Raw genomic sequence first — 27,057 nt, 5'->3', positions numbered from 1 at the left:
CCCTGTTTCCATAGTGCCCGTCGCTCCTGCACCTCAGACCGCCAGAGGCTGGGCCTCTGTACGGCCGGCCTGCGGGCCGGAGGTGCTCGCCGGCCCCGTTTGCAGGTAAGAGCTGCTGCGCGGGAGAGTTGAGAGACCCGAGCCACGGCAGCCCGTGCCACAGGAGGGCACGTGAAACCTGCACCAGGACAGGCTGACAGCTGGAGCATATTTTAATTCAAGAGCACTTCGACGCTGATTTTAAGGCAGCGGATTTCTGATTTAGCGCAATGCTAACTGGAAAAATGTTCATTTGACACTTTTTTTTTTCCCTGCAAGGCTAGGTTCTCGGTTTCGGCCGAGCAGTGAAAGCCGACCGCGGCCCAGCCGTGCCCGCCCCGGGACGCTGCAGCTCGGACGCGCCTCGTGTAAAGTGTTGGGGTCTGCTTCGTGCAACGTGGAGCATTTTGACGTGACACTTGGGCGCGCGCCTGCAGCCATCGCACCTTCTGCAGCAACAGCCCTGCGCCACCGTGACCTCGGTCTCCACTTAAGCACAACGGCTGGCTTATGATCCGGGGTGGTGGCATTGGGGGTGACATTGGGGGACAAGGGGTGGCTTATGATCCGGGGTGGTGGCATTGGGGGACAAGGGGTGGCTTATGATCCGGGGTGGTGACGTTGGGAGACAAGGGACCGCCGGGCGATGGGAAGGATGACGTCACGCCAGGGCATGACGACATCGCGTCACTACGCGGCAGGACAGCTCTCACGTGACAACCCCCCCCCGCGATGACGCGCACGCATGCGGGCCGACCATAGAGATCGCGGACGCGCTCGCTAGAACGCCGCCGAGGAGCCTCCCGGAAGTGGTTCACCCGGCGCCGGCAAGATGGCGGAGTGAGTGTGGCGGCGGCGGGCCGGGGCGCGGCCCGTTCCTCCGGGCCCTGCTGGCGGGAAGGGCTCCCCCCGGGGCAGGGCCGCGCTGCCGTGTGCCCGGCGCGGGGGCCTTTCCCCTCAGCAGGGGCTGGCGGGGTGGGGGGCAGTGCTGGTTACGCCCGACGGGTTCATTCCCCGTGTCACCTGTTCCCGAGTGCAGTGCGGAGTGTCTGGTGTCTGCAGTGGACCAGGGTGCTCGGCAACAATCAGCTCCGTGGGTCTGGACTTCCAGTGTTTACCCGTGATCAGAGACCACTTTTAAAAAGTTACTTTAACGTTTTAGTCGCTGGTACAAATTCAGTGTGATCTGGTGGTTGTGTCATGTGTGCATGTCTTCGGTAGGCTAAGTCTTTATCATGCTTCTGCCATCCAGGATAATCGCATATTATGTTATCCTGACAGGTCTGCAAATGCCACCCATGAAGCCATCAATGTCACCCTGCGCACTACAGTGGCTGCCACCACCAAACTGGTGGTACCTACGCCTGCCAAACCCATCCTGCCGGTGCAGACTGGAGTCCAGGCCCAGCAAGAGGAGCAATCTAGTGGCATGACGATTTTTTTTAGTCTTCTTGTATTAGGTGAATGATAAGCTGAAAGTCTTTTAATCTCTGTTAATCGTACTCTGTATCTGAGGACACAGGCGAGCTATCAAAATCGTTAAGCATTTTAGTTCTCTGGTTTTCTGTCTGTGAAGTGGAATATTATACAGGCACAGGGATTTAGAGAGTTGGATATAAAACTGCCTGAACCTCCCAAACCTATGGAAAGCTGAGTACCATTGCAAACCTTTTCACCATGGTCTCAAAGTGCAAATAACATGTTTAATTGGCTTCACCCTCTTTATCAAGCACATGGCATGTGTTCATGTATGAAAAAGACACCGTCAGAATACTCCATGGTGCTGGTAGCTCTCTTCAAGGGCAGTGTACTAGACAGATGTCAATGAAATTCTAGCACTTCTGGACAGCTCTCAGATATTTTGTTATATAAACCAATAGAAGGCAGTCAGATTTCCATGCACAGGTACTAAAGTTCAGTACCTATTTTTCTGGCTTTCCTTTCTTACATTCCTACAAGAGTGCAATAATAACATGCAGATTGCCATAATTATATTAACATTGCACATACACAGGTGTTTTGAATGGCTCATGTATGCCCAACTTCTGTGTAAGTCTGGGCTGTTTTCTTTCTTAATAGACTGTAGTTATCTGTTAGCATCTGCGTAGAGTAACGCTGTAGTCAAAACTGTAACAATAACAAAACTTCAATGGAGGGTTAAGGGTTTGTATGTTTTCCTTTGTGTGTGTGTGTGTGTCCTTGGTTCCTCCAAAGCAAGCTACACTGGGAGATCTCTCTTCTAAGTGGTTACTCTTTCCAGTAGCAAGTAGCAAAACCAGTAGGTTTGGAGTTAATAGCACTGCACAAACTTCTGCGTATCATTTGTGTTTAAAAAAAATTAAATTTTGTCTCCTATTATTAAGTGCAGCAAAAAGTAGAAGGCTTCTGCTTTTTTCTAAAGTATCTATTTGTCTTCAAGGAGGGTTAATGTTCTCCCAGAGGTCAATGGTATATCACAATTTGAACAGAAACAAAAGAAACCAAAGCAAAATGCAGCAGATAGAAGACTTCTAAGATTAAAATAAAATTTCTGAGTATGTGTGTCTCATGGATTTTAAAAGGGCTGTTCATGGTGAAGTTGTATTCCTAGAACTTAAGAACAGAGCTATGACTTTTTGGGCTGTGTTTCAGCCTACTTATGCCAGTCTGATAGCTTGATCGATCGTAAAAGCACCATCCTTGGGACAAGGGAGCTCCCTGAACAACGTAAAGCCAGTATGAAAACTTATTGTTCATAGTTATTCCCATTCATAATCTCTGATCTAAGCATGGAGGAAGGGTGAAAATGAATGTGTCTGCAATACTCTTAAATCTGGATGTCATGAGCTGTAAATGGCCTTTAAAATGTTCTAAACTGGAACAGTCCCAGAAGCAGATCCGTTCTGAGCTATGTCCCTGAAGTAGCATGAGTTTGTCTCTAACCCCAGATTTCTATGGCTTGTTTCTCTCTTCAAACACCACTTCCTCTGTTCTGCTGTGTTCATGAGATCCATGAATTCCCCTCTGTTATGTGCTTTTACTGTGCTCCTCCTTGGGGGGACACCCAGAAGTTCTTTTTGCCTGTCCAGAACACGGCTGTTTCCAGCCATTTGCCTGGTTGTTATACTCCTGATACATATGAGTGCCTGGAGCAGATGATGTGCTGCCCCTACAAACTGAGCAGTCTTAGACAAGGAATCGGTGACAGACAGCTAAAGAATATATCAGACTGCCAAAATATTTATGGTGGTGGGAGTCACTTCTTAGGCTATGGTTCCTTTTGGGTTTTTTTTGCCAAAACTAAACAGTCAAAGGCTGGTGGAAAGGAGCTGACGATTAGATCTGCTAAATAGAATGTGTGTTTGTGCTTGCATTGGAGTTTGCTGGAAATCCATCACGTCCAGATGCCTTTATGGATCTGTCTCAAAGATGCTTTTAATAGAGTAATCCTAAATGTCTTTACTGGCTGCATATTATTCATGTTTAGCAGGCAGGAAATTGATACAAAACAATACTGATTGACAGGTGAATAAAAACTTTGCTTGGGGTACATGCTGAAGCTGTTGCTCCTGTAGTCTGGCAGTTGGCGGCCAAATGTCTGAGCTCTTGTTAGTCAGCTGAACTGCTGCAGTTTCTGGTAAAGTGTTCTAAACTAAACAGCAGTTTAAGTCTGCATTAAAGTACTGTACTGTAAACTCAGGTGTTTAGAGAACTGATGGACTGATATTGTAAAGATTGCTGGAGTGCAAGTGGCGTAGATCTGTGGGGAAGGGAGCCCTGCCAGTCTTCATGAAGGGAGCCACCCCTGCTCATCACTCTGAACCTGCAGCTTTGGCCCTGAACAAATTACGCACCAGGAATTGAGCAAATATTACTGGTTTTCTTGAGTCCTTGCTCAGGCTGAAAATTGAAAGCGCTCTTCTGAACCCTCTGTGAGTGACAGTTAACCAGGAGGAGATGTTAAGCCAAATCACTAAGAGCAGTTCTGAGAAGGTAGTTCATTCCCAAGCTCAAGATGTGTGCTGTCGTCGTGTGGCCTGGCACTGTGCTGCGCACACTGAAACAGGGTGAGAGCCACAGACACAAGGCGCAGAGCAAGGAGAACGGAGATCCCTCCTGCAGTTAGGACTAGGTTTGCCAAATACACAGTCTAAACCAGAATCTGCTGTGATTAACAGGACACAATTTGATTCCAGTGTATAAAACGTTATTGACTTTGCTTGAGCTTCAGTTGCTGTCTGATGAAATGCGAGCAGTGATGCTGCTTATATCCCAGGCCGCTGCAGAATGATTTGTTAGCAAACAGAGCAAAATACATGTATTAGCAGACATGCAAGCCAGATGTTGTTTCTTTGTGCAACCCTTTCTTGAGCTAAATTAAAATGGGAGAAGAACTGTGGTACTTTCATTGCAGAGAATGTTCAGATCAAAGTTGCTAGGAATTTAATAATCCATGATTATTTGATTCTTGTAGACAAGTTTCCTGTTGGCGGTGGTTCTAAAAGAATCAAGTAGTGTCTTACAACTATATCCACGGCTGGTACCCAGATCAGCTATACATCCTTTGTAGTTTTTCTTTACCGTTTTCATAGAGTCTGTGATGGGATTTTCATATTGCTGTAACCTTTGTTTTTGTTGTGAGACACAGGCTTTCTCCCAGCTGGGTGTAATACGTTGCTACAGTACAAAATTGAATTTTTAAAACAGTAAGTGAATGTTGCATTAGATTTAAATTGTGATTTTTTTTTAACTTCAAGACAAATCCGTTTTGTGCTTTTCTATGCTGATCCTTTCCCCCTACTGGTTTAATTTTCAGCAATGCTCAGCAGTAAATGTCTCTTGCTGATTTGGATAAGAATTTGGTTGATGCTTGTTATGAGAACCAGAATATTTGAAAGGTTACGCATTCTGCAACCTCATAGCCCCGCTGGATGGGAGCTACAGAGCCGAGGGAGCCAGACTCTCCTGAGGTGCACAAAAGAACAAGAAGCACCAGTCACCACTTGCAACAAGGGGAGTGTGGACTGGGGAGAAGAAGAAAATTCTTCACTGTGAGACTTAAGCATCACAATTGGGGTTGAGAGAGGCTGTGACTTCTTTAACTTCAGAGATTTTCAAACTTGATTTTCCATTTGGGTAAAGCCTGTCTGCTCAGAGGGGCTCAGATGTGGAAGTGTGCAGCTTTGACGTTTTAGTTGAGGCCATGTGTACATGTATGCTTTCTTTCACAAACACGAAATGTTTACCAAAAACTTTCTTTAAAAAGTATATTCTGTATAACTGACACTTTTTACAGCTACTGCTCAGAGAAGGTTTTTTGTAAGGTGAATCAGGCTCTAAAAGTAGTAATACTGGTATTTTTAGAACATAATCTTAAGTCCTAAAATTTGCCTTTGTTATTTTCTGTCATTTGTAGATACCTTTACGTACTTCAGTGAGAATTAGGTTTGAACTAAAATTTGTTTACTTGCATTAGTGGGTTTCTGCTACATCATTAGGAGATGTTTTGCTGCTTGTATTTTAGAAATACTACTTAAAAGCATATTTTATTCTCTTCTAACATTTCTAAATCTACAATTTATTTTTTTTCCTTCACAGCTATCTGCATCATATTGGTGCATTTACTGATAAGATACCGACTTCATTTTCTACCAGAGAGTGTGGCTGTTGTTTCTTTAGGTGAGTAACGATGACATTTTTATATTGAATTTGTGTTAATTCAGGGATTCTCAGTAGTCTGTATTTGAAATAATGCTCTGTTGTGTGTTAACCGTCAATAGAGAGATGCAGAAAACTGGATGCAGTGAAGAAAACAACCAATTCATAGAATTACATTCATGGAAGAAAAAAAGAAATGAGCATGTGTGCAGAGACCGGCCAAATCCTGACATGTATAGGCACTACAGGGATGTCACTACATAAGTGCTTTGGTAGTTTTCTTTATTTTTGTGTGCGCACTGGAGGACAAGATACTGCAGCGCTTCCTCCCTGGCAGCAAGACTCTGGCCTTCCCTTTGAAGTGGTACATGTGTTTGTATTAGTTTTGGTAGAATCACATCTGTATATGTGATTTTAATCTTGCTGGAGACTGTAGTTGTTTCTGAAAACTTGCCTGGATGCTTAATTGTCCCTGTAGTACCATGACAAGAGCTCCTCCTGTGACTTGAGCTATAAGAATGGCACCCTTAATGAAGATCAAGTGCTTAATTAATTTGAATTAAATTCGGAGTATTCCTAAACCTGTAGTTTTATGTTAGGGCAAATTCATTTATTTGTATGCCGTTGTTCCTGATTTATTAATGTGTAAATGAGGAGGAAATCAGGCCAAATACATTTATTATTTTCTCTGTGTACTGTCTAACATAATATTTAAAGAATCTGATCTAACTAGTCCCAGTAACAGCTTTTCAGCTGTCTCTGTAACTTGTTTACTGTGATATTTTTGTTTCTATTACTAGTGGCACTTCCACTGACAGCCATTCTAAAAATACAACAAAAATAGAAAGATGCTTAGCTATAATCCTAACGTAACATGGCGAAGTGTAATATTTGTTGAGCAGGTAGATTTTTTTACTTTATTGTGGGCTTTACTGGTACTTTCTCTCATATTTCTTGACTGTATTTTCAGACAATTTCTGAATGGCAAGTAAGCACTGTGGTGCTTGTCAGTACCTTATGCTTTCTGGAAAACAAGGAACTTCTTGCATCTGGGGTGCTAGATTGAGAAAATCTTTGAGCTGTTGCTTAGCAGAAAGACAAACGTTTTCCTGCGGGTGTGACTCCCTGAAGTTTTAGATAACTGTTTGATGCAGACCACATCACAGAACTAGTATAGTAGAAGATATTGGAGCTTAAAGAGATGCTCACTTGCAAGGCCCTGTTTGAGTTTCGATATTTCTGTGCAGCTGAAAACCAAATAGACCTGTAAGAAATCTGTCGTAGTGCTGGTATGGATTTCTTGGGTATTGCACGCACACCTCATCTTTATCGGAGCAGAGTCCATCCAGCTCTTGTGTGTTTATCCTTGTGTCTACCACAGTGTGACACACAAAGATCAGAGCTGCTGCACATCGTCCTGACTTTCTTTGTCAGCCCCACAGGAGCCAAGCAGTGTTTGAGTCACTACTGACACGCTTCTCTTTCCTTCCCTTCTCAAATTATTGCTGTGAACTGTTGAGATGTTTTGTGTAGTATGTCTTCCAGTGTCTTGAAAGGTTTCAAAAGGACATTACTATTCCTTCAGTATCCTTCCTCTTTGTATGAAAAATCCAGGTGAAGAGTGTTTATTTGGCTTCTAATCAGGTTAGTTACCATTGTTATTAAATAGCTAACCTAAATTTACACATAATCACCAACTTAAAATGCAGCAGTAAATTGATTGCTCTTGCTGGCATAGTTTTGGATTTTCTTTACTGTGATTCCTTATATTCTGCCCCAAGGAAACTACTGGGCAGTGCTGAGCTGAGGTGTTAGGCAAGCGTGTGTCACTGCTCCTGCTGAGCTGTGCAGAGGGCAGCAGAGCCACAGACAGACATTCTTCTCTTTCTGTTTCATGTTCTTGACATCTCAGCAGCAGGACAAGCCCCAACAAAAGCTTGTTCATTAAACTGGTAAGTTTTTGTGCTGGAGTGGTCACCGCTACTCAAGATAGGTAGGAAGGAGCAGGATTTCATCTCTTGTGTTTTCACACAGGTGTATAGGAAGCTTGCACAGGTCAGTTTTCGGTGTAAACCACAGTATAGCTGCAGTCTATCTCCCAAACCAGACAAGGTGATACCAGCAAATGCAATTCCACTAAGTCAAGAGAGTGTAGCAACCCAACTAACAGATGTCCTGTGTCACTTAATCCTTATTTATTTAGTTTATTGACTCAGTCATCTTTAAACTACTGTCAGCTCTGTTGACAGGACACGGCATCTGTATAATCGTTGGAATTGCCAGCTAATTGCTGGTCAGTGAACCTCTGTTACTGGCAATGATCTACACAGCTGCAAGAGCACAGCTTGAGTTTCAAGTATCCAGTTTTGCTAGCAGTGCCAGAAGTGAGGTGTGTCCCATTTTGATTTGTAAATTAAGCAAATGTTCTCAGGCAGTCATTGAAGGCTAATAAATAAGGCAGCAGAGAAGATAAGTACGATTTTCACAGCTGTATTTCCTCCCATTGTCAAAGCTGCTCAGAAGCTTCTGGTTTACAGTTTTTAGGGCATGTTACTCTCCTGGTAGACAGGGCGGGAGCACATTAAGGCTGGATTTTGATCGTCGTCCTTTAAAGTTACTGGAATTGGTAAAAATAGTTGCCAGAAAAGTTTTTCTCTTTGATTTGTTACTGATTTTTAACATGTTCTCAGGAAAAAATAAAGGTTGGTTGTAATAAGAAAATTCCTGTAACATTTTCAAAAGAATGAGGCTTAGATTAACTTGTACAGACTTAGCTTTCGAATTAGCCCCTTGACAAAACTGACATACCTGATTTAATAGATGGAACCAGCTGAATAAAACCTGCCTTCATTAATCTAGTAATAAAAGAAGAGTAGTTTGTAAGGATGTGTGGGACAGGTTTTAAAAACCAGTGTAAAACTTTGATTCTGCTGCTATTAAACCCTCTTGGTGATGCATTATTTTGTGGTGCTCTGTTTCATGACTTTGCTTAGCATAATCTTAGTTTAGCAGTACTGTAGCGTATAAAATGCAGCTAGAAGTAACTTGTGCTATATAAAGGTGTAAGTTGTACCATTCAGGCTCATCCTTTTCCCTTAACCTCTGCTGTTGCCTTTCAATTGTATCGTTGTTCATTTAACTTTTGATATGATGAAGGGACCTCTTCTGTCTGTGATGCTGTTGTTTGGGTCAGCTTGTGATTAGCTCTGCCTCTGAAGAAGAGTTGAGAGCAGCCGTTTACTTCGGCCTCTTGAGCAATAGGATGGGGTGCCCAGCTTGTAGCCCACCAGCCATGGTTGCCATCCTTACAGGAGTCACTCTGGAGCCCTTCCACTTCAGCAGAAGTCAGTTCAGGGATTCTCTTTTCTGTTAAATCCCCTCTAAATATGTTTATGTGAGGGCTCAAGATACTAATTCATAAAATACTGAAAGTTTTTTACAGGAAGTACACTTCCTGAAGTCTGCGCTTTCAGATGTATAGACTCTGGTGGTTGTGGTTTGTTTTTTTCCCACAAAAACATCTGGTTAAATGATACAAGTACTGCCTGTACCAGCTGAAGACAATGTTGCTGCTCTGCAAAAATTAGTAATGTTCTAGTCCTTGGCTTCTGACACAGCTTCCATCACAGAATGGAACGCCTGACTGTTAGTACTGAGACCTGTGTTTATGTGCCATGTGAGTGGCTGTATCTACATTCTGTCCTCCTTCAAAGAGCAGCAGACCTTTGATGTTCGTTCATTAATGATTTGCTCTTCCTTTCCATACAAACCATTTAATGGAACGGTTGTTTCTATCCTCTGGGACCAATGCCTTCACATATTTTTGTATGAAAGAAGGCTTAAGCCTCATGGCTTTGTGTGTATGATGCATCCATCAGGAGTAATCCACGTGATGCTATTTGCGAGAGTCTTTTGATAGCTACAGCATGAGAGAATAAAAACATGCAAGTTCCAGGAAAGCAAACTTTAAGCTTCTCAGCCACTTTTTGCATTTCGTTCAGTGTATTTCACTTCTGCATCCCAGTGTTTAACAACGAAGTCTCCGTTCTGTAAATAATAAAACACAACTATGCACAAACACAGATGTGGAATCTGACTAAAGACAAATTCCTCATAACTCTTCAAAAGCAATTAATGCCAATTCATGAATTATCTTCATGACTTCCAGGAGAAATCTTGTTAATGTGGAGTTTTCTGTCTTATCTGTATGAAGATGCATAGGAGGAAAGAGCACGATAACCTTTAACCATTGAGTTTGCAGCACTCTTAATAAATTTTTTATACTCAGATTAGTATTTCTACATGACCTAAAATATGAGTAATTCATTGGGGAAATAGTTCTGACAGTGTCTCCACCCTGATCAGAATTTGTTGTCTACTTCATTGCCAGTAAGTGCTGTGATTTCATTGAGACAATTCACTTCCTTGGAGAAGACAGATTTCATTTGAGCTGTGTTAGGACTGCGAATAGCATTCAAGTGACATGAGGGTTTTGTGCTTTCACACAGATGTCTGACTCACAACTTCGTGGTTCTGTAGTGAGAAAGGTGGAATTTTGTTTGAATGCAACTTAAATGAGAAGCGGTTTTGAGTAGTTAAACCTGTTACCTTGATGAGCCAGCGAGCACAGCACTCTTGATATGTGTGTTTGGTATTTGGATATCCCAAGTGACAATCTTCTGTGCAGGAGCTATGTAATGATGTAACATCTTGGAAACTGTCATTACCAGACCCAAAACCATTTTGTGTTTTTTTTGTGATTTAGGAATGAAAGACTTGCTGGTTTATGTTTTGCCTTGTTTTCACTTTTAAAAGTTCACTGAGCGAGAATCGATGAACAGTTAATGGAAACAACGATGTGTTTTGTGAATCTTTCAGAATGTTCTCTCGTTCTCTCCTAGGTATCCTTATGGGAGCTTTTATAAAAATCATAGAGGCTCAAAAGCTGGCCAACTGGAAGGTATATTTGAAGCAATTAATTTTTAATTGGAAACCAATCCTTAAATGTTTTAAGTAAGACTGTTTATCCACATAATCAAAGCAATGAACTCTTCACTATTCCTGCTTTAATTTAAAATCTTGCAGAATTTAAATTGTGATTTTTGTTTCATAGGATCAAACAGTTTTTAGGATCAGATCTGTGAACTGATAGAAATCATAGTGGTTTGAATTGCCAGTTTTAAACAGGATTTGCCTTAGCAAGCTGAAAATCTTAGTCTGAGTAGTGAATTTTAATCCTAGCTTGCAGCTTGATATTTCTTGGCAGTTATTTCCCTAAAGGGAGATATTTTTCTCCTTTGTTAAAATACATTGAAATGCATAGGTTTCCAATCAGATGTAGCTTTTAAATTACATAGTATACTTTTTTTTTGTCAACTAACTACACTAATTCTGTGTACATTCATTTAAGCAATTACATAGTTCTAGAGTCACGTTGTGATATTTCATTTTTACATATTTACTTATTAGAAACAATGGGTGGTGCACTGGTTTGTGTTTTTTCATTCCTGATTTGTGCCAGCAAGATTTTACTGAATATTGCAAGTCAGTTAAACAGCCACAAAATCAGCATTTTAAAATAGCTGCTTCTTGGTTAAATAGAATAATCTGAAGATCACCTATATAGGAAGAAAAAAGAAAGCTTAAAGTATGCTCTGATTTGAGCACTGATTCTATAAATACAGGATATACTGATCATAGTGAATTATGTAGTTGTTTCTGATAAGCATTGATCAAATCCCGGGAGGCACTGGGGATGCTCATATTATCAGCTTGGGTAAAGGGTCACAGATATCCCATTATTGTTTGCTTATTTAAGTTACTTTCACTGTATTAAAGCTTAGGTTTTAACACAGGCTGTTGTAATTTCAGATGTGAAATGTTCTAATCCATAATTATTATGTACTTCATAAAATGCGTACAAAGCAAATATTCGATCTTATCCCTGCTCCAAGAACTTTGTAATGTAGTTTCTTGCAGTCGTGCCTTATAATTCTTCAGCGAACCTTGTACTTGCTGGTGATTCTTGCTGGCTGGCATGGCTGATAATCCCAGTCCTTGTGTTTTACTTTCCTGATTTCTGCTTCAATGCAGCACAAATTCAGTCCTTCCTTTTTGTTTTTTCTTGCCTCCTTGTCCAGCTCTGCTTTAAGGGCTTTTAAACAGTGTAATTAATCGGGTACATGGGTTTTTTGCTCTCGCACAGTTACTGTGTTGATGGAAACGAGGTAGTGTGAGCCGTCGACACCCAGAATTGTGCACGCAGAACGATGGACCAGAGCATTTCAGTATAAAGGATGAGTTTTATTTCCTAAGTCCCCCAAATCCTTTAAGATGATTATCGCTGGTACCGGCAGGAATGGGACTTTAAAGAGATGAGTGCTTCTTTTTTGAAAACTGGTGTTTTAATAGAACAGTCAATCAGCTGTTTAACCTGGATTTTAACAAATTAATTGTTGCTTACAAAGGCGACAAGTCCTGCTGTATTCAGAGCTGTGGAGCCCAGGAGGGAGCCGGGTGGGTGAGGAGAGAGAGGCACATGCAGCCGTGATTCATTTGCCTTCTGTGCTTAGTCTGCTCGCAGAAAATACGGGGGTGCGCACTTTGGGGTGCAGCTCCATAAAGCAGTGATAGCCAAGTGATGAGAGAGGCGACAAAGAGTAAGGTCACCAAAAAAATAGCATCTTACTTCACAGTAGCTTTCATTTATATCACTCTGACGGTAAAAAGAAACCATCAGAATAGCACCATGAAATTACAGGCATACATTACATTTACCAGGAAGAATTGAGCCTCAGACTCTTGGTATATATTTTGAACCTGTTCACTTGCAAGTGTATGAAGATGACCTGATTTCTTCTTGTCAGGTGATGAGTTTTCTAGGGAAACTGTACTTGCTCACAGTTAACCTACATCATATTCCAACCAGCGGCCAAAAGGTCACTGTTCCTTGACAGTCCTTGCAGATTTTGAGACTGTGAGATAAAATGGGAATAATTTTTGTGGAAGCAGAAAGAGTTTTCCTGTGCCATAAATGACCTGTTTTCTGTGTAGCTTATTTGGAGACGGTAATTTAAAATAAGTAACACCTAGATTTCTATCACTGCATTAAAACCCCCCCATACAACAATAGATGTAGCAGCCCTGGAGTAGTTTACTATTCTTTGGTTTTTTATTTTGTGATAAGAAGGGAGAAAGATCAATGCAATTTTAATTTCCAACTTTTTTCAATAATTTCCCTTTTGGAAAATCTGGTGTTATTTCAATAATTATTATATCCTTGAAATTATACTTTATTTTTGTTTCGCAGGAAGAAGAAATGTTTCGTCCAAATATGTTTTTTCTGCTTTTGCTTCCACCTATTATATTTGAATCCGGATATTCGTTGCACAAGGTCAGCCACTGCCAGACGCTCATTTTCCATGTTGAGGTTTTGTTTAGAGCACATTCCGCTCTTAGGTATCTTCATCAAGTTTAGAATAATTGCATTAAATTCTATCATATTAATCATCGGGGAACTGAGAATGCAAAATTTAAGCCTCTTCAACCCAGAATGCAGGGAATGTGGCCTGTTACTGTTAACTGAATGTTGGTGAGGTGTTGGGTGCTGCGCAGAGGTTGTTCTTGGTTGGAGAGGTTCTTACCTCGTCAGAGCTGTGCAAAGGCTGATGTGAAGGAGGCAAAATAGGAAGGAGTAGGGTCAGAATTGGGAAAGGTGAGGTCATTCCACAGCTGGAGAAGAGGAAAACGTTGACAAGGGTTTTCGCCCTGTGCCTGTGTTTCCATGGGCATTTCTTACAGCGCTAGTCCCAGCTTAAGTGGTTCTGGTCCTCCCTGGGTGCTGCAGGAGAGGGAACGAGCAGTGGGCGATGGCGATACCGTGAACTGGTACCAACACTGACCATTTTTTCGTACAAAATCACAGCCTAAGATACGAACTACTAACTGGGAGAGAGCAGGATCTTGAGGCAGGTGGTGTGGATGTGTGTCCTGGGTTACCTGGAACCAAACTAATGAAGCTTTGTTATTAGAAGCGGCATTGCGAATCAGAATCTAGTTGAGATGCAAATCCAAACATGAATTTTCCCTGAGATGATTTACTCAGAGAATTTACTAATTTACTTTGTTATTGTGTTCCAGGGTAATTTTTTTCAGAACATCGGTTCCATCACTCTGTTTTCTGTATTTGGCACTGCAATATCAGCTTTCATTGTAGGTGGAGGAATTTATTTCCTCGGCCAGGTAAGAATAACTGCTTTGAAGCACTTAGGTTTATCCAGCTTGCTCTTCGCAAGTCCATTTTTCAAGAGCAGACAAATATAGTGAAAGCAAATTCCTGGGTCACAAAGTCCAGCTCTGCTATCAGAGGCAATGTTATAGAACCCCTTCCATAAATACAGCATGTTCCATGTTAAAAGCAATTAAGACTAGAGTTGAGTTTTACTTTTTTTTAACTCAACCTTCCTACCAGAAGGTTGTTCCAAAGTCTGTATTCTTTAGAGCCATCTTCTGATTTCCAGTATTAAACTTGTTTGTTCTTCTGTCAATAATTTTTTTCATTTCTTTGCTTTAGTGTTTCCCCATTGATTAGATATAGACATACATAATTATATTTTCTCTCAGACTTCATTCTGGTAGGCCAAACAATTCATACTTTCCTCTTTGCTTCTCAGATTCTGTTCCTTTGAATGCCCCAGTTACTCTGCTCACCTGTATCTGCTCCAGTTTCATCTGGTCTTTCCTGATTTTGGGTGACCAGAATTGTAGCAGATCACTGTTGGAGGGCAGCACTGTTAGACTGGTTAACAGCACTACTGTGATTTTTTTCATGATAATGAACTTAGGATTTGATAAATAGTTTCAATTTTTGAAAACAGCAGAAAAACACAGTTGACTGTGATTTTTTTTTTTTATGTTTTACCTATTCTTTCAGGCTGATGTAATTTATAAACTCAACATGACAGACAGGTAAGCTCTTGGGGAAATGGTGCAGTATATGAAACATTCTTCAAGACGACTGTCAATGGGAATGCGCTGTATTTGGCCAGCTTTTCTGGTTATTGTTTAGATTGCTTAGGTTCAACAAGGTGTATGAAACTAATAAATAGATCGAACACTTCTAAACCCTGTTTATTACACCCTTATTTCCAAATAGTATTCTGTGCTCAGTGATTTTTCTAGACAGAAAAGATAATGGGTTTTTTAACCAACCTTTAAAGTTGGTATTATTAGTATGTATGATAAAGGTGTAACTTTCTCATCCAGATCTTCTCTTAAAAGACAGAATAAGTTTTTCAGCATCAATAATGTAGACTTTTCCAAAACTTAGCAAAGAATCTAATCAGTTTTTTAGTACACCACCCTACCTTTAAATGAAGTTCATTCCTGGTTTATTTGGGTTTTTTTGTTTGTCTGTTGTACAGCAAACACAGCAGTTTTCTGTTAAAATCCATAAATAAATTGAGTGGCAAGCAAAAAACATAACAAGTAAAATGTTACTACTTGTTACTAGTTGTTCATACAGGCTTACTAGGTACATATTTTTCTTTCACCTAGTTTTCTTTTTTGTTTTGTGTTCTCCCAGTTTTGCATTCGGCTCTTTAATATCTGCAGTTGACCCTGTGGCTACTATTGCCATTTTCAATGCTCTCAATGTGGATCCTGTACTTAACATGTTGGTTTTTGGAGAAAGCATTCTCAACGATGCAGTCTCTATTGTCTTGACCAAGTAAGTGCATTTGAACTACACGTGTTTATGGAAACAGCAACCACATTATCATCTGATAATTAGTTATTCAGATATACAGTAATTCTTCCATCTTTATTTGGAACGAATCATGTATTTCTGGCGTAAAGCTGAATTTTGTGTGATCCTTCTTTATTAAAACCAACTGATAACATAAACTGTATAGGCAGAAGACAGTAAATGGATGTTTTATTAACACTAGCTCAGTGCCTCGTCTCCTTGACCCCAGATAATTGATTGCTTTCCAAGTCCATCCCATTACCAGCTCTCTTTCCATCTGAGGGTCCTTACAACTGAGAACCAACACGTGTCCTTTCAGGCTTGCACAAAAATATTTTCCTTGCCAAATATGCAGCTGTGTCTCCCATATCATTTGCGTGTACCCAGAGTCACGCTTCAGTTTGGGGGATACATCAATATCTGTGCAATAGTTTTGTCTTTATCTTGGGGCTGTCACAGGGAAGAAGAATATCCAATATCCTTACCTTTTGCCCATGATAATTTTGGGGGACTGAAAGAATGAAAAAGTCCTCATTTTATTTCTGAAGTCAATATATGTGATTACAAGTGTATAGAAGGAGTAGATATCCTAAGAAGGTAGTGACGTTAGAGTCATTTTTCAATTAATTAATTGGTTTTAATACAGTTGTGGTTCTTTTATGGAAGACCATGAAAGCTAGCGGCAGTCAAAAGGAGCACTAGTTAAATCCCTGTCTTCTGTGCATGGAATTCTATGAAATACATTCCTGAAATTCAAAGAGATTTCTCCCCTTTCCTCCTAAGAGCTTGTTTTTCTTCAGGGACCTTCTTGTTTCTCATCCACTCCTGAATATTTGATGAGAGCCCTTTCTGTTCATTTGTTCTTCTCTGAGGATCACATGATCCATCTCTTTTTCATGCCCAGAGTTTTTACCGCTGCAAAATGTGTTTTCCTTTTCAAAGTTTGAAAATAGTTTTGTAATATTGAGCATTATCATAGCCTATTTACGCCATTCTGGGGATTCTTCATAAGAGCAATGCTGGATTTCCAGATTTTTAGCAGAATTAGGTTTCCCTTTGGGGATTACACTGAGACTTGATTTAACATCTTTTGACATTCCTCTTGTTATATGCATCACAGTAAAAGCCTTTTGAGAGTGGTGGCAACAAAGAAATGGAAGTCTTTTTTTGTTGTCATTCTCAAAAGATGTTTGGTATTTTTGGATCCAGGCTTAGAATTTATAACTGTTTCTTTTTATTGATTTTTTAATTATATCTAGCACAGCAGAAGGTTTGACAAGAGAAAATATGTCAGATGTAAGCGGATGGCAAACCTTTCTACAGGCACTGGGATACTTTCTTAAGATGTTCTTTGGCTCTGCAGCGCTTGGCACACTTACTGGTCTTATCTCTGCATTAATATCCTTTATTAACTTCGGTGATACACATGTATAAACTGGTGAACTTTAACATTGTAGAGGTATTTTTCTTTCCCATCTTCTCCACCATTTCTTAGGGGATATTGCTGATAAGACGTTAGTGTGTTGGCCGAGGATTTTCTAATGCTCATTTTCTTTTTAAGTTCGTGTGCATGGGTGTGTATTAAAGAGTTGCATCACATTTTTATGAATATAATTAAGGTCTGAAATGCTGTATAGTAGCTTAGATTATGTGCATTGGAGTGCTATGAAATATAGTAATTGCTTTGTAAGTTCAAAATATATTAATTCCATTTCAATACCAATCCATTTTTACAAGCATATGGCTCCTTTTTTATATACTTAAACCAGTTAATTAAAAAGAAAAAAAAAAGCTGCTTTTCCCAAGGGCTTTTGAGTCAGACCAGCTCATTTGTCCCTGTGTATCGTTTTCAGGCAGCTGAATTCAGAAACTGTTCTATTTGGATTTACATTGAGTTACATTTTGCCTCTTCCGCTTCCATGAATTTGTTTCTAAAAGCCCAGAAGCTTCTCTGCTGAGATGAGGAAGGATCTTTGTTATAAGTCAGACACCTTTGTTACTTTTCAGAGCTTGTTCCATGTTAACACTGTAGATAATCTTTTGTGTGGGACTTGTACAACAGTTTTTCATGTTGTCTGGGATGTAGTGTTAATAAGCGCTTTGTGAATAACAAGGACAGAGTGTTTGATTAAATACAGACATATTTCCTCTCTGGGTTCATTAGCCTGATACCATGGACTTTTAAATTATTCCATACATCACGACAAAAGAGGGAGCCAGATGTTCATTAAACATAATTGTTGCTTTGTAATGGAATGACACAGGTTTAAACTTTGAATTTCTTTTTACTTAGTTTTTCCATAACCTTTTCCTGTTCACGTGCTAAAGCACATTGATTTAAGGAAGACACCCTCCCTAGAGTTTGGGATGATGATTATCTTTGCTTACCTTCCTTATGGACTTGCAGAAGGTATCTCACTCTCAGGTGAGTAGCAAAATTAGTATGTGCGAATTTCTTTGATAAATTTAGGGATTAGGTATTATTTGTGTCTAAGATGGCCCCTGTTTTTGTTTGCACATTTTCTCATTTAACTTGTGCTCTTACTTTTGACTTACTTTAAAGAAACTTATTCTCTACTTCATGTTATAAAAGTGTAGGAAAGGTAATTGCAGTTTTCATAAGCATTAAATACTAGTATTCTCCCCAGTTACCTCTAACAGAGAATTAAAGTTTCAGCTGCACGCTGTAGATCTCAGCCAAGTTAGCTAACTTAGGTCATGTCCAGCCTGTGATATATCTTGAGCAGTTAGCGGAATGGTTGGAATTCTGATTCTTCCCATAAATAACCAAGAGCTGGGAAGCAAGGTAGATGGAGAAATCCCCAGCACAAAATCAAAGATTCATGAAATACAGTGAAATCTGAGGTAGCTGTTCTGGCCTCTGATATCGGTTGCTGTACCTTCCTACAAAGGTAATTTTTGCCCTGAATTCTGAAGTCTCAATGGCTTTTCTGATTCACAAATTGATAGAAAATTGGGGATACGCCTGTGCGTGCTGTTCATTCCTAATTTCTTACGGTGTTAGATGTGGTGCACCGTACCGGCATGGATTCACAGCCGTGCCCTGCTGGTCTCATTCTGCTTCTGGCTGATCAGCAGGTGGGAAAGAACAATGCTTTTCCAGGAGAACTAAATCATACAGTTCCCTACCCTCTGTATTCTCAAATCCTATTTACTTTTGATCTCACCTCTCTACCTGTTAGGAGAGTGAAAAGCAAGAAAAGCACTCAAGAATCAGCTTTTTATTTCCCTCACTTTCATGGGAAAATATGGCATAACAGGGATTTATTCTAGCTTGCAAGTGACCCAAATGTAACCTCCCAGTATTTAATATGACGAATGGAACGAGACCAGCGTGAGTAACAATGGTAGTAGAAACCCCACTTGCTGCTTCGTAAGCTTTTGCGTTACTAAGGGCTGTGAACACAAATATTTGCACAGTGCAAGCTATTCTGTTGACTGCCACATTTTTATCTACAGGTATCATGGCAATTCTCTTCTCCGGCATCGTGATGTCTCACTATACACACCACAACTTGTCCCCAGTGACACAGATTTTAATGCAGCAGACACTCAGAACTGTTGCTTTCATGTGTGGTAGGTGCTACCTTTAGTATATATCTAATATTAATAGTTTAAAATTGTATTTGCCTGACATGGTGATTCTGATGGGAGCAGCAGAGGTGTGAATTTTCCTCTAGTCATTTGTATGTCAGCGGTATGTGTCTGTAAGAGGAGACAGTGGAGGCTGGAATGCAAAAGTCACCTTTCCCACCGTACTGGATAAAATGTACGGTAAATCTCTCTCCCCCATCCTTCAAGCTCCTGCTAAGATTTGCCACAAGGCTGATAACTGAACGGAGATCTCTGGTATATTCCTCTGGTACATTTTGGTTTTTTAGATGTATTTTTTAAAAAGGTTTGAGACATAAAAAACTACTTGTATAAACAACAGCTTCACAAATTGAGAAGTTTTTGGAGGTAGTAATACAAACAACACAGAGTCCCATAGCATTTCCGTTTCCTCTTACAAGCCAAACTTTTGAAGAAATGACATGCTTCTGTATTACAAATATACCCCTGTTTTTCAGGGGATGGCATGAATATGTTTTGTATTGTTTGCAGAAAGATGCATTTGGAGCATTGTCAGGGAGTGGCCTTGCTGGAAACTAAACCACTCATTACCTGAGCACCAGTAGCTCATCAGGGTTTGGTCTTAATCTATTACAAATGCTAAAAAAGCCGCATCTTCATTCAAGTCACTGTAAAGACATTATTTAAGATAGTGTGTAATTTTGTACATGTTTGCAGCAGGTTTTGAACATGCAAATGTAAGTAGCCAGTACCCAAAGCATGAACAAACAGTATCTTATACCACAGTAATTCAGATATTGCTACTGTCTGTCCAAAACCTTTCCTGTTTTTAACCACCTTTACGATAAGAAACTTACCTTGCTGGCACAACAGTGGACTGACAAAACATCCTCGCTTGTCAGTTCTCTGATGGTAATAGGTTGGTGCTGTGGAAATAAAATGTTTGGATTACTTGAGTCATTGTGCAGTGGTGGTACTATTTCAGATTTGCAAACATCATTCTAGAGAATATACAAGGGTTGTTAGATCATACAGTGCAGTATTTTATTACAGAGAAAGTCATAAACTGTTGCTGCTTATAAGAATTTAACTTATCAAATACTTTGTAAGTGTTCAGCTTGCAATGTGCAAGATCGTGCTCGACATTTCAGTTTTATATAGAATCTGACTCAAAGCTACAGAAGTCGTCAGTCACTCCTGTAGTTTGTGTTCTGCAGCTTGTCCTATGTTCAAGTGAAAAATTCCTCAGTCTTTAGGACAAGGTTTTGCCAGCTTCGTTCATCCTCATCAGTAACTTACAGCTGAGAAAAGTCTACACACGGTCGAAGGTGCTGTCCACGGGCAGCAAGAGCGGGAGAACCCAGCCTTTGTGTAGCAGAATTTGTGCCTATTTTGTGCATTCCGAAGTCAGGAAATTTATATTTTATGTACCACATATATTAACTTATAACAGGAGTAGAAAAGGTTTTAGAGAGCTGTTTATTTAAGATGTGATTTCTCTTTTTCAGAAACATGTGTTTTTGCATTTCTTGGACTGTCAATTTTTAGTTTTCCTCACAAGTTTGAGATGTCCTTTGTCATCTGGTGCATAGTAGGTATTTACTTTCTTCCAAACTTGTTCAGATGCAGTTTTGATATTGGGAGGAGGGAAGGAAAAACACCTTACAGTTAAAATATTTTAACAAATTTATTATGTTGTATGAAAATACTTTCATATTTTTATATATTGCACAAAATTAACTCTAATAGCATGAAAATATTCTTGTCCTCAGCGCTTTGGTGTACATATACATCAGCGTTCTTTAAGGGATTCCAGTTTGCTGATATTTCGAAGCCCTTCTCTGTAAGATTATTAAAAATAAGGAAAAGAACCTTGCTTGGTTTGACCCTCTTAGATTTATTAAGATAAAATAAATCTCAAAATATGTTGAGATTATTATACATGCCACTTCATTCCAGAAATTGTTTTCCTGGAAGATAACCTTGAGGTCATGTGTATCTTTAGATTCATATGAATAATTTGTGTGAATGGGCAGTTCGTAGAAACTATGGTTTCAAACTCATACTAAACTCTGCTCCGTTTCTTCACTCCAGGACTACAGCTTTTGAGTCTCTCTCTCATACGTTGTTGCATTTTGTTCACATAAACCAATTTAGTCCATACATCACTTTTTCACTCTGAGCTCACCTTCTCCTTACTCAAACCTTTTCCAATGTGTATTCATTCTTTGACTCAATTCTTAATTCTTTTTCTTTCATTCTGTATTTCAGTGTAGCTTTATGTACTGGCACTTTGAATTATGTTTCACAGGGGGGTCACCTACATCTGTTGCTGTTATAATTGTTTAATACAGACCTGAAAAGCATGTTCTCTTTTGCAGAGTCAAAAAGAAGGAAATGTGAATCCATTTCCAGTCATATACAGCAACATATACTAGCACATTTTATTCCATGGTTCGAGGGAAGAATCGTTATCTACAATTTACAGATAGGGATATCTGGGAAACCGCTCTCACTGCATTACACCCAACTTCATTACCTAATACATATCCAAGGTGTGACACTTCCTTCTATGTAGCATTGCCCTCACGGGCGTAATGCAAAATGCATAATTTTGGGGTGATTCATAAAGTAAGACAGCGCAGCCCTTCAGGGATCCTGCTGACTAATTCTAGGATATTTATCTTACCAACGTCTGTTTGTGGTGGAGTTTCAAAGCAATGCCCTTGTGAAAACCTTTGCTTTTCTGAGCTGCGCTTTTCACTGTGTTTGTTCATTGCCTGCCATTTCATCAATTTTCTTTTTCTCTCTCAAAATGTTGCTTCAATGTGTGATATATTTTATAGCCATACCCAGGGAAGAGTTGAGGAACTCGATTACGTGCTATTTGTTTGGCTTCTGGCCTTTTTCTCTGAGGAACAGGTCTGTGGGGAGACAAGAGAAATATCTTATTGCCTCTTGGCTGCTACGCCAAGGGAGTGGTTAAAGGAGACAAACTGAGAACTTCTACTGAAAGTAATTCTTGGTCTCCCTGGAACGCCTCTTGCGTTTCAATTTATTTATTGTAAGTAAAGTAGTATCTGACCTCTGTCAGTGAGAAGTCTGGTGTAGTTTCAGTTAAGCAGACAAAATGCTAAAAAGTTAAATTCCACATTGATGTATGCTGAGAGATTTCTTTGGCAGCACACTGACTTGGAAGACTTGTGAGTGAAAAGGGTGCAACTGGGACCTACATGAATGTGACACATCAAATGATCATCTGCTTTTTTTCCTGTTGTGTTGTTGGTTTTTTTTTTTTTCTTTTTTAGGTACTTGTTCTGTTTGGTAGAGCAGTGAATATTTTCCCACTTTCCTACTTACTCAACTTTTTCCGTGATCATAAAATCACCCCCAAAATGATGTTTATCATGTGGTTTAGTGGTAAGTTAAAGCTCAAAGTACGGAAGACTGGAAAAAATGTTTTCTCTCTTTCATTGTGTGGGCTGCTCTGGGAGGAATTGGTTTTCCATCTGTGGAGCGAAAGTCGACATTTGCACCATTCTCAAAGCCAAGTGCAGTAGATATGTTCTCTACCCTTTGTGCTGGAGGACCACGCAGTGGCAACCCCCTCACTAAAGCTTTTCTGCAGAGAGTCCACTTTTCCATCTTGGTCTAGCAACTTCACAATTTGAAAAACAGCATCTGAAGAGCGCAGATTAATTTTAGGGTAGTAACCAAATGACAGATAAATGGAATAGTATAGGATTGTAAAAATTTTCTAAAGATGGAAGATTCCTGTTGAGTTATCAGGATCTTAACTGATTTACTGTTCTCTCTGATAAGGTTTACGTGGTGCAATTCCCTATGCCCTCAGCCTCCATTTGGGCTTGGAACCAATAGAGAAGCGACAGCTCATCGGGACAACCACCATCATCATAGTGCTGTTCACAATTTTGCTGCTGGGAGGAGGAACCATGCCCCTCATCAGGCTGATTGACATCGAGGACTCCAAAGCCCGCAAGAGGAACAAGAAGGATATTAATCTTAGCAAGACAGAGAAGATGGTTTGTTTGGAGTTTTTAATTCAGAGGATCACTTTGTAATTTTTACATTTTCTGAGGAAAGACTAGTACGTTATTTTTTACTAAAAAGTAAAACTAAGGCCATCAAAGTGTAGCGGGAAAAAGCCAAGCAATATCATTTTAAAATATCCCGAAGACAGAGCTTGGTTACTGTTTACACAAATAACTGTTTGGACAAAGGGAAGAGAAATAAAGGCTCTTAATCTAATTATAAATTGATCCATACAAATTAAAGTAACCCCTGCAAAAGCATAAAGCAGATGATAGAGGATTGAGTCACATACAGAGGGAGAGTAGCTAGTACAGTGTGAGTCATGAATTAATCATTAAAGGCAGATGGGAATTTTTTTGAAAAAGTCAAAGCAAAGGCCATGAGAAGGTGGTAACAACAGCACCCCCTGTCTGGGTTTTATTTTAAAGTGATTTCTGGCTAAGCAGGAATACTGAAGAAAACTAGCAGCCAGTCTGAAACCTCATGTGCAAAAGGCTGAAGTAGCACAGTGTCCCAGAGCATTTGCCTGGTTTTCCCCAAACCATCCAATGATACATGCAGGGTATCGTTCTGGAAGGTCTGAAGAACAGCTCCTCTTAGTATGAGGTTTCATAAAGCTTCCAGTCTTCAGAATTAACTTACTCTGTCCAAGCAGGGAGGTGCATATAGGAAGAGCACAGAGATCAGATATGTTCTGATACAGGGCTTATTTTTAGTGAGACAATGACATTAAACTGTTTCTTGCTGGATAAAATCATTGTGCAGCTCACAAAAGAAAGCCTGCACATTAGATATCTGTTCTCAGCAATAGTAACAATACAAAATACGGAACATTGGAAGTCTTAACTTTCCACATGAAAAGGGAAGCTAAGTGGCTCTGGGAATCAACAACTGGACAGATCAATGCAGCCATAAGCTCTGGGAGACTGGGGTGATAATTTCCATTTCGTTCCAGCATGGGAATTGGTTGCAAGAAGGGAGAATGCAGAGCAGGGGGCTGGAGCAAGTGGGAGGGATGACTGCCATATTTCTCAGATTGTTCCAATATTTGTGATCTTTTCAGGGAAATACCATAGAATCTGAACATTTATCAGAGCTCACAGAGGAGGAGTATGAAGCCCAGTACATAAAACGCCAGGACCTCAAAGGCTTTATGTGGTTTGATGCCAAGTATTTGAATCCTTTCTTTACCAGAAGACTCACACAAGAAGTAAGTCTCTCGTTTTCTTGAAGAAAAAGAACTCTGGTAGAATTGTTTGTTACTTCGCTCTGTACCATTTGAAGCTCACAGTGTAGCCATGCAGCTTCTGCGTGAGGAACAGTGAACCATCTAATACGTTACTTGTGCATATGTAGAGCAGCTGTAATGAAAAGCTGCACTGGAAAATTGCAGGTTTGATTAAATGAGCATCTCTCAGGGCACAATTAAACTTTAAAAGGTGTATGGATTTATTGAACTCCCCTCTAATCTTGCAGAGTATCAGGAGTTATTAGTTACTACTGTCGCTAGAAAATTGCTGCAACTCATACGGAGTTTTTAAAGTGCTACCACACAAAGTTGGTGCCTTTTGCTGTACATGGTCCTGTCAATTCTGGAACTGCCATTTTTCTGCAGAGTGCAGTTTTTATCTTGAAAATACATAGCAGAATTGCAACCTTTTAAGACTTCTTCACTGGGAGACCAAGACTTTGAAGCTGCAAATGCAAAATGACACCTGGCTGAACATGTAACCTAACACCGAATGGCTCTGAGAGATGTAAGTGCTCCACCATTTTCACTCCACACCTCAGAAACCTGAGACTCATTGGCCATATAGTTGGGTTTTTTTTCAATTTGCCATAGAATTAAGCACTTTTACTGTGGAGTTGATCACTTGGTGTAAAGTTTGCACATTCCATCTTCCTAGCCTGCACAAACATACTATTTTTCCTCTTATTTTGTACCTTTTTCTTTTTTTCATAAGAATGCTTTTCAGGACTTTTCCACAAAAGCTAAAGGCATTTTTTGAAAACCCAAAAAGGAACAAGAAACCAGAGTAAGCGTCCGATTCATAGTTGGTAGCCAAAAGCATGGGCTTCCATCCAGATTGCAACCAAAGGCTAGAAAAGTAAGCGTGTGAATCACCAAAGCAGGCCACAGATTTCCCACTGTCCCTGGACACACAGAGGAGCGAGGTTCAGAGCCAGGCTGTCCAGACAGCATTAGGGTTGTTGAAACCCACAGAGCAGGACTGGCTAGAAAACACAGGTAGTGATACCCGGCATCAAAAACTTCATCTGTGGAAGTAATTACTGATTGAACACTTGATAAATATTTTCTGGTAGGGAGCGGAATTGCTTTGCATGCTTAGAGACCAGGAGTGGATTATTTCCTAAGAAATGTGCTAAACTACTCTGTTTTGCTCCGAGTAGTGTTGTAGCTAAACGACAAACTTTTCTGGTTTGCTTTTGCCTTAGGACTTGCATCACGGGCGCATACAGATGAAAACCCTCACAAACAAGTGGTATGAAGAGGTACGACAAGGACCCTCAGGGTCTGAAGATGATGAGCAAGAGCTGCTGTAGCAGACCAGGGAAGAAGTACAACCACTGTATCATTAGAGCATCAGAAGGAGGATTTAAGTATCAAGAGTCTGACTGCGCAAAAGCTGGAAAACTATGAATTAACTTTGATTTCAGACATGTCTTGTGCTACATGTTTAGATATAAAACTGCAGATGTCCTATGCTTGATATTACTAGTCAGCGATGGAAACCCGTAAGTGTCAGACACTGGACTGAACAAATAGCCTTTTGTTCAGATTTTACAGCAAAGCAAATTTCATGCAGCCCATTGAAAAGCAGAAACATCTGCCGTGAAATGATTACATTGTTTAACGGGGGGGTCTTCTTTCTATTATGAAATCTGCTGTAAACATACGCTGAAGTACAAAGTCACCGTATGACTCTGCAAGACAGAATGAATTGCACTTTAGTTTTCTATATATAATATATATACATACACATTCACAGCATGAAGAGTCTTGACAGTTTATACTGTGAATTTGTTTCAGCACTACTAAGTGAATCAGACTGGAATAAATCTATTATTTATGGGATTTGCACATTATGGGTCCAGAGAAGATGCATTGTACACACAAGGAGGCACCTCTGAAAACTGGTGGTTTTGTCACTTAAGAAATTCTTAATTTCTGTTTTATGGGATTTTGTTTTATACAGAAGTATCTAGCCACAGTACTGATTATGACATGGTCTGGGGGGATGGGGGATTGTATCACACAGTACAGAACTGCATTTGAAACTCCAGTTTTGATGATTGTTTTTCTTTGGCTAAAGCCAGTTGCAGTTGGGTTTCTGTGATGGGCAGTTGCTCCTTGCTGGTGCTTTGGCTTCAAATCTTAGGAAATGGGAGCTTTTGTTTTGCCTAATTTGTGAAGTGTCCCTAACACTCCAGAATTCACTAGTGGAATTTCTAAGTTCTAGCAGAAGCAAATGCAGCATTTTCCATATTATTCACTTGTTAAACTAAACATGTACATGAGGAAGAAGACTGTACAAAAATCTAATCCAGGTACAGAAAGGTTAATATTGCACATTGGTGAATGTTGGGAAATGCCAAACAGCTTTCATTAAGATATCCTGTTTATTAATAGGATTTTTCTCTTCTGCTTACACTGTTTCAAAAATCAGCAGTATCATTTCACCTTTTCTACGTGGCCGTTTGCTCAGAATTGCACGCACCTAAACAGACACGCGGTGTTTGTTGCACATTTGCCATGGTTACACATGCAGCAGTTCCCTCTCACTGCCAACCCAAATTCCTTGTGAGGAATAGTAACTGTTGAAATGTGAATTGTAATTCTGCACGTTAATCTGACATGCAAGTGCACATGTTTGTTGCTGGAAGCGTGAGCCTTATATTTTTTTGTCTGGTTTTGCTACCAAGGTTTTTAATCAACCACTTATCCACTGGGACGAATAAAAGTTCAA

General features: G+C 40.1%; 1 protein-coding gene across 1 annotated transcript; it reads left to right on the top strand.

The window, feature by feature from the left end:
• Positions 1-826: 826 nt before the first annotated feature.
• Positions 827-27,057, top strand: SLC9A8 (solute carrier family 9 member A8). The gene is made up of 16 exons (XM_065645889.1): positions 827-879; positions 1,321-1,499; positions 5,617-5,697; positions 10,578-10,636; positions 12,986-13,069; positions 13,816-13,917; positions 14,609-14,643; positions 15,260-15,403; positions 16,681-16,819; positions 17,741-17,846; positions 18,902-19,018; positions 20,524-20,606; positions 22,324-22,435; positions 22,838-23,058; positions 24,132-24,278; positions 25,526-27,057. Exons 1-16 carry the CDS (start codon positions 872-874, stop codon positions 25,631-25,633), a joined length of 1,725 nt encoding a protein of 574 aa, XP_065501961.1. The 5' UTR covers positions 827-871; the 3' UTR covers positions 25,634-27,057.

The sequence above is a fragment of the Caloenas nicobarica genome, chromosome 15 (assembly GCF_036013445.1).
Source record: "Caloenas nicobarica isolate bCalNic1 chromosome 15, bCalNic1.hap1, whole genome shotgun sequence".
Taxonomy (NCBI): Eukaryota; Metazoa; Chordata; class Aves; order Columbiformes; family Columbidae; genus Caloenas; species Caloenas nicobarica.
The sequence above is the reverse complement of the archived record's forward strand: the minus strand, read 5'-3'. Positions and strand labels throughout refer to the sequence as shown.

What these genes read in the sequence shown, in the direction of transcription:
- SLC9A8 (XM_065645889.1), top strand. An exon ending in TGTGGCTGTTGTTTCTTTAG is followed by an intron (nt 5,698 to 10,577) that starts GTGAGTAACGAT and finishes GTTCTCTCCTAG; the next exon opens with GTATCCTTATGGGAGCTTTT. An exon ending in AAAAGCTGGCCAACTGGAAG is followed by an intron (nt 10,637 to 12,985) that starts GTATATTTGAAG and finishes TTTGTTTCGCAG; the next exon opens with GAAGAAGAAATGTTTCGTCC.